The sequence below is a fragment of the Ammospiza nelsoni genome, chromosome 18 (assembly GCF_027579445.1).
Source record: "Ammospiza nelsoni isolate bAmmNel1 chromosome 18, bAmmNel1.pri, whole genome shotgun sequence".
NCBI classification, from domain to species: Eukaryota; Metazoa; Chordata; class Aves; order Passeriformes; family Passerellidae; genus Ammospiza; species Ammospiza nelsoni.
Window position 1 is genome coordinate 13,384,288 of NC_080650.1, and position 12,099 is coordinate 13,396,386.

At 53.7% G+C, this 12,099-nt stretch overlaps 1 protein-coding gene across 1 annotated transcript in view; it reads right to left on the minus strand.

The window, feature by feature from the left end:
• Positions 1 to 3,111: 3,111 nt before the first annotated feature.
• The window catches only part of RTN4R (reticulon 4 receptor), a 92,482-nt gene continuing 83,494 nt past the window's right edge, over positions 3,112 to 12,099 (minus strand). The window contains exon 2 of the mRNA XM_059485210.1: positions 3,112 to 5,166. Within this exon, the coding sequence (XP_059341193.1) occupies positions 3,740 to 5,166 (1,427 nt within the window). The 3' untranslated portion in view covers positions 3,112 to 3,739. The remainder of the gene's footprint in view (positions 5,167 to 12,099) is intronic.

Genomic DNA, 12,099 nt, shown 5'->3' on the forward strand with positions numbered 1-12,099 from the left:
TGTCCACATCAGGTGCTGTAGCTTGGCAGCAGAGATGGGGTCACCACACATGTGTGCCAGGGACCCCATTCAGGATAGGACAAATCCCACCTGCACAGGCATTTGGAATCCACTTCCCCATCCACAGGCAGAGGAACAGCCACATCCCCTGTGCAGGAGGATGGGAAGGGGGAGGAAGGGGCAGAGGACAAACACCCTTCCATGTGACCATGACAAGGAGGGGCACAATCATCTCCTTGCCAGCTTGGATTGTCCTTCCAGATGCACCTGAAGACCTGAAGGGTTTCTCTTCTGGTTCTCCTCCTGCTTGGAACTACCAGCCAGCAATCCACAGAGACAAATTCTGGAGAATTAAGGATGAACACGGTGTGTTCCCAGCACTGCCTGAGGGCCTGTGCTGTGGCTGCCTCTTCAGCAGTGCCAGGGGTCTGCTGGGGACAGTGCCAGGGGACAGTAGGTGCTGAGTGCTGATGATGAGGAGCCCATTCTTCCCAGGGATCCCATCCCTTACCCCTCCTGGCTCCTTGCTGCTGCCTTTGCCTCTGATTTCATTGCTGGCATCAGTGACAGGAGCAGAAAATTGAGTGTGACTTGCACAGTGAGAAAGGAAGGGAGAGGAAGGATCCTGAGATGGGGAACAGCCAGCAAGGTCCTGAGCCCTGCTGGGTGAATCCGACTCAACTCAGCGACATCTGAATGTAAAATAAGTCTGGGAATACCTGAAAGAATTGTGCCAACCCCAGCAAGGCACAAAGCAGGGGTGAAATTCCCTTCATTTGAGCTCCTTTCCTACCTCACCAATACCAGAGCTCAGCCTCTGGAACACCAAGCTTCTCTGGGAATTCCTCCAGCCCACTGCGTCCCCTTCTCCAATATTTGTCATTCGAATGGCTGTAAACACAGAATTGGCATCTGGACAGCAGGAAATCTAGGAAATTAGCAAGAGGGACTCTCCTGGGCTTGTGGCCAATGTATAGTCCTAGGAGCCACTGAAAGCACAGCAGAGCCGAGCTCTAGAAAGCAGGAATGGTGTCACTGGGTTGGGAGAGAGCAGCTCCTGCTCCATTCACAATGAGTGACAGGAATTCCTTGTCTGCTTTGCATTGTCCACAGGGAGCCCAACTCCCCAGGACCCTGCTTTGGGCCGGGCAAGCCCAGCTCACAGCTCTGCCCTTCAGCTGCTGGGGGAAAGCCACAATGGTCTCTTTTTTTCTCAATTTTTTCCTTCCAGATTCATCCTGATTTTTTGCCACCTGGTCTGGCTTCCTCATGCCCAAGGAGCAGGAATTTGGACCACAAGACTCACTAATTGCTGTACAAGGGAGTCACACTGAGCCTCTGACCCAAACAGGATGTTCCATGTCACAGCATCCAGCAGATCTTCCAACTTTTCCATGGGCTTTGGGGCACTGCTGACCAAGCTGCTCTCTGCTCCTGAGCTTCAGATTCCAGTGTAGGTTTGAATCCTTCAAGAGACTCAATGTTGCTTTTTGGGATGAGACAGAGAGTGCAGACTTTGGGAAATCCTTCCATGCTGGCATGCTGGACAGATCCGAGCAGGAATGGCAGGAAGGGGCTGGGGAGGTCCCACTCAGTGGCCTGTGAGTGTGGGCAAGTGCACCCCAAACTGGGCACACACAGCAGGGCTGGCAGGGCTGGCCAGCTCACCCAGAACTATCCCAGCACAGGCAGTGATTTCCTGCTCCATCCTTCTGGCAGGACCATGAATTTGCACCCAAACACACCTGGAGCCTCTGCAGAGGCTGGATCGTGGAGCTGGGCTGGCAGGAATGGGACCTGCTGGGATCCCAGGGCTGTCCTGCACAGCAGCTCCTGCCCAGCTGGCAGAGACCAGCCTGTCCCCATCACGGTGACATGAGGGACATGTTCGCTCCCATGCGTCTGTGCCACACGTATTTGGCAGCCCCAGGGATGGATTTGGAGACAGATCACAACTGCAGCACTTTGGGCACTCCCTGTCACTCACCCAGGTGGGAACTGGCTGTGGCAGAGGAGGGAAGAGCCAGCAGCACCCCGGAGTGGGGCACAGGCCCTGCTCCACAGCATCCCCAGGTGGGAGATCAGCCATCCAAGCATCCTCCTGCTCCTCCCCATGGTCTCTGCTCCCTCCTGCTGAGCCACCAGGCCTAGGACAAGGCTGGAAGGAAGCCATGGCCCTGCTGATGGCCTTCACTCCTGGCTGGCAGTGCCTCACTCCGTCTGGGAAGCTCAGCACCAGTCCCAGTGCTGGGAACCCCAAGGGATGGTGCAACCTGAGCCCCCCAGTCTGACTTCCACACATAATCCTGGAGTTCCCTTGGCACTGTGGCACTGCCCTTCTCTGGCCCCCAGCCCCTGGCAGCTGTGTGTGACAGGCTGCTCCTGCCTTCAGAGACCTCCAAACCCCAGCAGGACAGAGGGGCACAGGACAATCTCTATGCTTTGATAAGGAAAAGCAGCCTCCTGATAAGCTCTGTGCCCAACCCTCCCTAGCCTGGCCCAGGGGGTGGCTGCAGTGCCAGGGGGGCACAGCCAGCTCCACTTTATGGCTCACTGGGTCCCATGGGGTGGCATCCACTGCACATGGACAGCAATGGTTTATTTTCTCAGCATCACAAGGTCACGCTGGAGATGAAGCCAGTGGCATAGTGACTCCAGGAATGGGCACCTGAGCTGCCAGGCCCTGTGTTTCTGGAGAAAACCCCCCTATTCCCTAAATCCCAGTGCTGCCCCACTCAGGACCTACCACAGAGCTGAGCCCATCTGTGCAGAGCAGGAGAAAAACGGCCCTGCCCAAATCCTGGGATTGTTTCTGACATTCCTCTACCCCAGCTCTGAGAGGCTGGGCCAGCATTTCCTGCTCTTCTGATCATTCTGGAACCCAAATGATGCTGGGAGGAGGTGGGACAGTTTGCAGGGAAACAGGAGCATGAGCAGGGCATGTTTCACACAATCAAACCCTTTGCTGGCACCAGTTATAGGTTGCATAACCACCCAAAAATGCCTTATTTATCACTGTGGTGTTAAACGCTCAGATCACACTCCATATCCTTTTAAACCTTCAGCTTTTCAGCTGCTCCCAGTCCTTCACCCCTCGCAGATGACAACCACTTAGGAAAAAGAAATCTTTATTTTATAGGTTTTTTTTGTATACTTGTACACAAGTAAAATAAAATGCATATCTATATATACTGCAATCTTGTGAAGGGGCAGGCAGCATTCTTTAACAAATGCTGCCCGTAAACGTGGTGTGAAGGATGGAATGGAGACGGAAAAACTGCAAGAGTCATCAACATAGGATTAAAACAGCATCAAATCCATTACCTCTGCAAATGGGAACCTGCAACATTGTTCAGTGAGATGGTGAGTTACAAACAGACTTTAGACATTCTTTTCAGAGCATTTCTTACACTTCTTTTTTTTTTTTTTTCCTGTAAATAAACCACATTTCTTTACCATCTGCTGTAGCAAAAGCTGTTTTGTGGGCAAGTGCAGTTCCGAAGACCAAAGGTATAATTCACAGGTTTCAGGACAAATAAATTATGTACATCTCAGTATTTGTCTTTTCTGTTTTGTTTTGTTTTTGTTTGTTTGTTTGTTTTAATAAAGGCATCCAGTTAAGTTTTGTGTAACAAAGCTTTCTCAGGGTGGATGGGAGTCCTGCTTTTGTTTGCAACATTTATGGAGGTCAGCAAAAGTCGAGTATTAAAGTGTCATCAACCCAGGAAAAGAGTTAATTTTAGCAGAATAACAGTAAGCTCCACACCAAGGGGGGGATCAAAAGGCTTAGGCTGAGCTGTAACGTGGAGCTGTTCCCCTGCTGGGTCAGGCGGCACTGGGCCTTTGATCTGTTCTTTTTAGAGCAGCCCTGCCTCTTTTTGGTTGGGACTGTGGAAGGTTCAATGGGCTCTAAAAATTCGGGTCTCAACTTGGTCAAAGGAGGGTCTACAATGCTGGGGAAGGTCCCAAAGGGGGAATCGTTTATCTGCTTGTTGCTGCCGTTTTTGGAACGGTCCGTCTCCATGTACTTGGGCCTGGACATGTTCTCCTTCTCCTTGAGGTGGTTGTTGGACGAGCGGCTGCTGTGGGAGGAGGGCCCTGCCTTGCCCTTGGCCTCGTAAATGAAGGACTTGTCCATCTCTGGCTGGCAGCACTTGGAGGAGCCGTCGTGGGAGCCCAGCGGGGGCAGCCCCGTTGGGAGCTTGCCCGACCTGGTTTTGGTGCTGAAGACGCTGGTGCGGATCTGGTTGAAGGAGTCCACGCAGCTGTCCAGCTCCGAGCTCTGCAGCCGCTTCAGGTCCCGCCCCGCCAGGCGAGGGGGCAGGTGGCACTCCAGCTCCGAGGAGGAGCCCTTGAACTGCTTAAACCAATTCCAGAGCGAGCGGGCCTGGCAGTCGCAGATCCACTGGTTGCCGTTGAGGCGCAGGTACTGCAGGGACACCAGGGGGGCCATGGTATCCCCCGTGAGCACGGTCAGGTTGTTGTTGAACAGGTACAAGGTCATCACCTTCCCCAGGTCGTGGAAGGCGCGCCGGTGCACCAGGCTCACCCTGTTCTGGTGCAGCAGCAGCCGGTCCAGGTTGATCAGCCCGCGGAAGACGTTCTCCGACAGGCTCTTGATCTTGTTCCCGTGCAAAAACAGGTACGTGAGGTTGGCCAGGTCGATGAAGGTGTCGTCCAGCAGGATCTGGAGGTTATTATCCTGAAGGTAGAGGTACTGCAAGGAGAACAACCCTCGGAAAAGCCCCGTGGAGAGCTCCAGGAGCCCGCAGCGATCCAGGTGGAGGGTGTGGAGGTGCACGAGCCCCCGGAAGGTGACGGGGTTGATGGATTTCAGGTTCGTGTTGTCGCTGAGGTCCAGCTCCTCCAGCTTGGTGAGCCCATAGAAGGCCCCGGGCTCGATGAGGCTGATGTTGTTGGAGTGGATCCACAGGATGGTCATGTTGCGGCAGGAGGTGAAGCTGGTGGCCCTCACCAGGGTGATCCGGTTGTTGTGCAGGAAGATGCGCTGGCTCTGGATGGGGATCTCCGTGGGGATGGCTGTCAGCCCCTGCTGCTGGCAGCTGATGGTGATCTTGGGTTCACTGTAGCATACGCACGCCCCGGGGCAGGACTCCACTTCTGATGGGATGTTCAAGCAAAGCACCAAAATCAGCAGTTTGCTTCCTGAGGAAGGACAGAAATAGGGTGGGGATTAGGCAGGGTCATGGAGAGCGCTTCTCCTGGCAGAGGAGCCTGAAACTCCGACTCTGAGTGTGGCACCACCAACCACAAACAGATGCCAGGGCAGCCAGTGATTAAAATGTAGGATTAAAAATGGGATTCTGTCACTCAGCTCAAGAGCTTAAATCAATGTACACTTGCAGAGATGGAGTCCCAGTGCCTCCTCTGCCCTGCACCCTCAGGAGGTGAAAGAGTGGGATCAGCGCTTTGGATTTGCACATCCAACACCAGCCCTGTTCCCAAGATCTTACCTGTGAGCAAAGGGACCAAATTCTGGGGCATTTCCCTCTGCCATGGGCACACCTGGCACAGCTCAGCCCCTGGAAAAGCACCTGGGATGTACCAGGGAACCCCAAATCCCATCCCAGCAGTGCCACCAGCTCCTCACTTTGCAGGGTCACGGAACAACTCTTCCAAACAAGCAGGTCTCCCCACACTGCTCTCAAAACATGACTGTGACTTTCCACAAATAATTTTGGACTGATTTGATCTCCTGGGAGAAATAACTGTGAGACATTCCCAGAATAACTTTCAGGTCAGACCTGCCTGGAGAAGTCTCAGGGCCAAAAGGATCCTTTCCTTCTCCTGCTCAAAACTTTAAGCCACATATTCCTCCTTCCTCTCTTCCCATATTTTTTTCCTTTGAACCTGTGCAGCCACCGAGGAAGAAGAGGAAACAGCAGGATTTTCCATTGTGCTGTTGTAGGAGAAAGTCACGTGCAAGGCTTCCTTCAGGGATCCCACCAAGTGTGCAAAGCAGGAACAGATTCCATGTGTCCCAAGCATGCTGGCAGCCCCATGGGGCTGGAAAACCCCAGAGAGGAACAATTTTATTCCTGGTGATGCCCAGCCACTTCCCCAGGAGGTGGGAATCCCAGGGAAGCATCTTGGTTCACCAAATTCCCCAGCTGGGAGCTGGGAATGAGCCTGGGGGGAGGGAGGGGATGGACAGAGCATGGTTCTCCAGAGTCACCTCGAGGGTTCCTGAAGGTCCTGCTAGAGACCTGAGGAGAGCCAGGCTGTTCCCTGCTGCTGGTGGGAAGGGAGGCAGTGCCAGCAGTGCTTTCCCAGCAATTAGTAGCCAGTAATTAGTCTGATTCCTGCAAACGGGAGATAAAATGAATGGAGAGCAGCCAGAGCAGCGGGAGGTTCCATTTGGGAATGCCACATGTGAGCAGGGACACTGTGATTCCTTCCCAGCTCATCACAGCACCTCTGGCCAAAGGAAATGTCCTCCCTACCGCTGGGAATCTCCAGCCCCGGGCCAAGAGCAGCTTTGCTTCTCTTGTGGGAGGGTTTATCCTTTGAAAAACTCTAAATATTGTTCCAGAATGTTGACGCCTCATTACAAAGTAAGGTGGAAAAGCAGAGTGCAAAAAGCCAGACAGGAAAGCCCAGAGGAGCAGAATGGGATGAACTGGGGAGACTGGAGCCAAATCCAGCCTTGCAAATTCCAGGGGGAATCTGAAGGCAGTGGCTGCACCTCCCTTAGAGCTGGCAGGTGCTGACGTGGCCAATGAAACCATGACAAACACCAACAATAACAGATTTTAATCACACAGAAACCTCACCAAATCTTCACTGAAGGAATAACAATTGGAAAAGCCGAGGTGGGAAAGTCTCATTCCTGCAAGAACAGGCCAGAATCCCAGCTTTGGGTGTCAGTCTGGTCAGAACAATTCACCATGTGTGGTTAATAAATCTGATGTGATCCAATAGTCCAATACAAGCAGGAGACTCCCATATATCATATTCCACAAGGGAAAAAAAACCCAGCTCAGCATGCAGAGATAATTGGAGCCTGATGCTATCAGCTGCTGAGCAACCCTGCAAGGCAGAGTTTGAGTGCAGTGTTGTGACACATTTTGGCTGCCTTGTCATGTTTTGACGTGTCACGTCCCATTGCATGAAGCACAGTAAAAGGAGACAGCTGAGACTCCCTGCTGCAGCCATGGCACACCAAGAGCAGCCTCCTGGGAAATTAAAACAGTGCTGGCCACTCTCTGGCCATCCCTCTGCAGCTGATAATGAAACCCCGTGGGCAGAGAAATGGGACTTGCTGGAGCCTCCCTTGGCAGCTCTGTGATTTGGGTGATGGGGCCAGGGGTGGCACTGGAGTCACCTCCTCATGCAACACCTCCCAGTGCAGCAAAACAGGACTGGGACGTGGGGCAGCATCCAGCTGTCCCCAGGCTGCTCCTCCCTGCCACGGCCTGGGGACAACCCAGCCACAGCCTGAGTGCATCCCACAGCCCTTAGGATGGGAAACAGCAGAGGGAATGCAAAAACCCACTGCCAACAGAAAGGAGGCACAATGACACCATCCCTGTCCCAGCTCCACCTGAGGACACGGTACATCCATGTAAATCCCTGTGTACATGGGGAGAGAGCTGCTGGCATGAGCCATGAGCATCACCCTGCCCTGTGCCAGCTGTCCCACAGCTGGGTGGGCACAGGTGACCCACAGGGTCTCCCTTCCCCTGGGGAGCTCCTGGCCAGGCAGCAGGGTCCTGCCCAGCTCCTGACTGTGCCCAGGAGGGCAGGGGCACATCCTGCTACCAGGTTTGGCTCCAGGAGGGCAGGGGCACATCCTGCTGCCAGGTTTGGCTCCAGGAGGGCAGGGGCACATCCTGCTGCCAGGTTTGGCTCCAGGAGGACAGGGGCACATCCTGCTGCCAGGTTTGGCTCCAGGAGGGCAGGGGCACATCCTGCTGCCAGGTTTGGCTCCAGGAGGGCAGGGGCACATCCTGCTGCCAGGCTCTGCCCCCCTGTCCCGCCCCCATGCCCCGAGGCTGCCAGCAGCGCTGACTCAGTGGCACTGAGAGCTGCTGGGAAATTAATTACAGCAGGGCCAGGCTGTGCGCTTTAATTAGGGACCTGGTGTTCATGAGCTGCTCGGATTAGCTCCTTCCAGCGAGACAGCTCCTGTCAATCATCCCCCAAAGCCTTTTTCCAGTGGCTTTCCCAGCGTGCAGCCCAGCCGTGTCATGGCTGACCCATGGCACTGCCCAGCCTGTCAGTCCCAGCCAGGGCAGGGCCAGGGGGAAGGACAGGAGTGGGTGAAGCCATGGGAAGCCAAGTTGACCCTTCTGTCCCCAGCCAGGCTGGGTGTGCAGTGACAGAGACCCCAGGGACCCTGCCACAGCTTTCCCTGCTCCCCCAAACCCTTCTGCAGTGACTGATGTCCAACCAGCAGCTGTGCCTGCTCTCAGTGTGTCCCAGACCCCAGTGGACACCAACTGCCATCAGCCACCCAGACCTTGCACAGGGATATTTTAATTTGTTTTCCTGGAGCACTGGGTTCAGCTCTGGCCCTGAGCTCCTTACTTTTCCAGGAAACCCCCCTGCCCTGAGGCCAGAAGGACCGGAGACATTCAAGGCCAGGTTGGACGGGGCTTGGGGCAACCTGGGGTAGTGGAAGGTCTCAGGGGGTGGAACAAGATAAGCTTAAAGGTCCTTCCCAACCCAAAGCATTCCAGGGTTCTGTGATTCAGGGGTGTCAGGGAGGAGAGAGGTCAGCAGGTTCCCTGTCTGCCCATTCCCAGCTGCCAGTGGGGAACAGCATCCTCCCTTCACCTTCCAGATAAATTCCATCCTGACTGCTGTATCTGCATCATCACCAATGCATGTTGATCCTCCACCTCCAGCTGGACCCTCCCACCTCAGCTCCCATCTCAGTGCCCATCCCTGAGGAAAAGGCTCTTGGAATGACACCTGTCCCCTCCTCTCTTAGCTGAGAAACCATCCCTCCCTCTTCCAGCAAATGATTAAAACTTAACTCGAGAGTTCCTATCAAAAGCAAAACATGAAAGAAACTCCAGAACCTGGAAACCTTCAGTCCCTCCAAGACTTCGGCTTTGAGTTTAGCATTTGTTCCTCCAGAGCTTTCTTGAAAGCCAGAAAGCTCCTTCAGTGAAGCTGCAGCTTCCCCTTTGCCATTCCCGAGCGTTCTGACTCATGGAACTGGAAGCAATTAAAGTGGGTCCATTATCTGCTCTCCACCGCTCCCCCGGGCCATCGCCTTGTCAAACGTGGCAATTAGAAAGAAAAGGCTCCGGGGGCCTCCAACAGATGCTTTACAAACTTTTTTCAGGAGGCCAGAGCGAGCTGCAATGCGATGCCCTTTGCAGAGCCCGGCCTCTCCCCGCTGCTCCGCTCTGCCATTGATTCGGAGATATTCTAATGTGCCTTTCCTGCAGTGCGGGGTCAATAATCATCAGAATTCTCTCCTGCTCGGACATAAAGGCAACATTTCACAATACAAAGCCTTTTGCTGATGCACACAGCGTTTCGCCTTTGTTTATTAGCAGGGACACGCTGAAGCTGCCGAATTCCCCACTCGGAGTGGGCATCGTTTGAAAATCCATGGGCATCGTTTGAAATTCCATGGGCATCGTTTGAAATTCCACGGGCATCGTTTGAAATTCCATGGGCATAGTTTGAAATCTTGCCCTTGGTTGCTCCTGGTGCCTCCTGCTCCTGTCCCGTGCCAAAGGTGGGGCTGTGCCTGTGCCACGGGGAAGAGGGCAGCGCTTTGATGCATTTCAATGGAGGTGGATGGAGAGGTCAGTGAGGAAGGACAATCGGCTCGGAGTGGTCTGGAATTTCCTCTAGAAGAGAGGATGGGGGTGAAGCTTTGCCTCCGCGGAACACCTGGGACAGGCACCAGAGTCACAGCTGTGGGGCACAGCAGGTCCTGCCACCCCAGGCAGATGCAGCACAGCATTTTGGGGCTGAAAAAGGTCCTGGGGTGTCAGACACCCCTCTCAGGTGGGACAGACAGCCAGGTCACTGCAGTGGGTGAGCTCTGGGGTTCTGCTGGGGATGCTCCAGGTCCAGGGGTCACAGCTCACACCAGAACACTGGGGATGAATCCCAGCAGCCTGAAAATAGGGAGCTGATTCCCTTTTGAGCACGGCTAGAGGCCTGAGGCAGCAAGACTGCTGCAAGCAGGATTGGTGCAGCTCCGTGTAAGACCTGTGCCAGCCCTGCCTGGAGCTGCTGGGATGGGAGCAGCAGAGGGGCAGTGATTTAGGCACCTGAATCCCACCCCTGGCTTGTCCCTGATCCCACATCCTCTGGGACTGCATCCAGACCCATTAACCTTTGGGACTGAGGAGCTTTTCCTTGCCTTTGGCAGCACAGCCCCTCCAGCACATCCTGCACAGGGTTTGAGCAGGAGAAACCCCAGCTGTGGTCAGGACTGAAAGGTCATTTCTGTAATGCATCTCAGGCAGTGCATGTGCCAGCTCCTCACTTCAGGTCTTCATCTTCCCATCTTAAATCACACTCCCTTCATGTGGTTTCTAGATTTAATATTGCAGGGATATTTTGAAGGGAAGCAGGTAAAAACGAGTTCTATCTTGTGCAATTCTTCCACAGCATCCTCCCAAAGCTCCAGGGGGGTTGGAGCACTGGTTCTTCAGCATAGCTGGGGCTGAGCTCCACGGCTCATTCCAGGAGCTCAGGGCAGCACAGCCTTCCCTGGACAGCTCCATCCTTCCCTGGAATGTGCCAAAGCAGCTCCACTTGTGGGGCTCCCCATCCCTGCCACTGGCTCTCCCTCACTCCCAAAATTTTGGCAGCAGCCTGGCTTTAGCCTAAGAACATTTGGTCAGAGTTTTGCTTTTGGTGCTTTGCCAGCATTTCCCTGGGCAGCAGCAGGGAGAGGAAGGAGAAGGGCAGAGTGAGCACTTTGTATTTCAGCCGATTTGAATGAGAACCCAACAAGAAGCACAAAAATTAAAGTTCCTTCTGTAGCCAGAGGGTTTCCATGCTGCTGAATTCCCAAGGCTTGCTGCAAGGCACGGAGGTGTGAGAGCTGCTCAGAGAAAAGGTCACAGAACCCTTCTGAGGGAAATACCAAGGGAGTCACCAGGTCCCTGGTTAACAATAACAATTATCAATTATTACAGCCCAGCAGTGCCCTGGGAGGCCAGGGAATGGGAAAAGTCCTGATTCCAATAAAAGAAGGTGAGGAGAGCTGCAGGGAGCCAGGCCAGGGACATTTGGGCTGGGCTGAGGTGGGATCCAGGAGCAGACAGGGGTGGGAATGCAGCTCTGAATGGTGGGAGTGTTTCCCTGGCACTTTCCCCAAGCCCTGGGCAAACAGTGGCTGAGGCAGAGCTTCCCTGGCTCCCCACCACACAGAAAACCTTCTTTCCCCTCTTGGGGATTCTTCCAAGTCCCAGGTCCCTGTGGGAATGCTGCTCCAGATGTTTTTGCTGTACTCCACAGTGCAATACTTGGGGTGCAGGGTCAGCTCGGACCATGGCAGAGGTGCAGAGGGATTGGGCAGAGATTTACAGGGAATTCTGCAGAAGTTCAGATGGAAAATTTCAGAGGATCAGATGGAGTTTTGCAGAGGTTCAGAGGGATCATGGCAGAGGTTTAGATGGAATTTTCCAGGTGTTCAAATGGAAAATGACAGAGGTTCAGGTGGACAATTGCAGAGGTTCAGATGGAGTTTTGCCAAGGTTCAGATGGAGTTTTGCAGAAGTTCGGGTGAAATTTTGCAGAGGTTCAGGTGGAATTTTGGAGAGGTTCATGTGGAATTTTGGAGAGGTTCAGGTGGAATTTTGGAGAGGTTCACGTGGAATTTTGCAGAGGTTCAGGTGGAATTTTGCAGCGCTTCAGATGGAGTTTTGCAGAGGTTCAGACGGAGTTTTGCAGAGGTTCACATGGAATTTTGGAGAGGTTCACGTGGAATTTTGCAGAGGTTCAGGTGAATTTTGCAGCGCTTCAGATGGAGTTTTGCAGAGGTTCAGACGGAGTTTTGCAGAGGTTCAGGTGGAATTTTGCAGATGTTCACATGGAATTTTGGAGAGGTTCACATGGAATTTTGGAGAGGTTCAGGTGGAATTTTGCAGAGGTTCA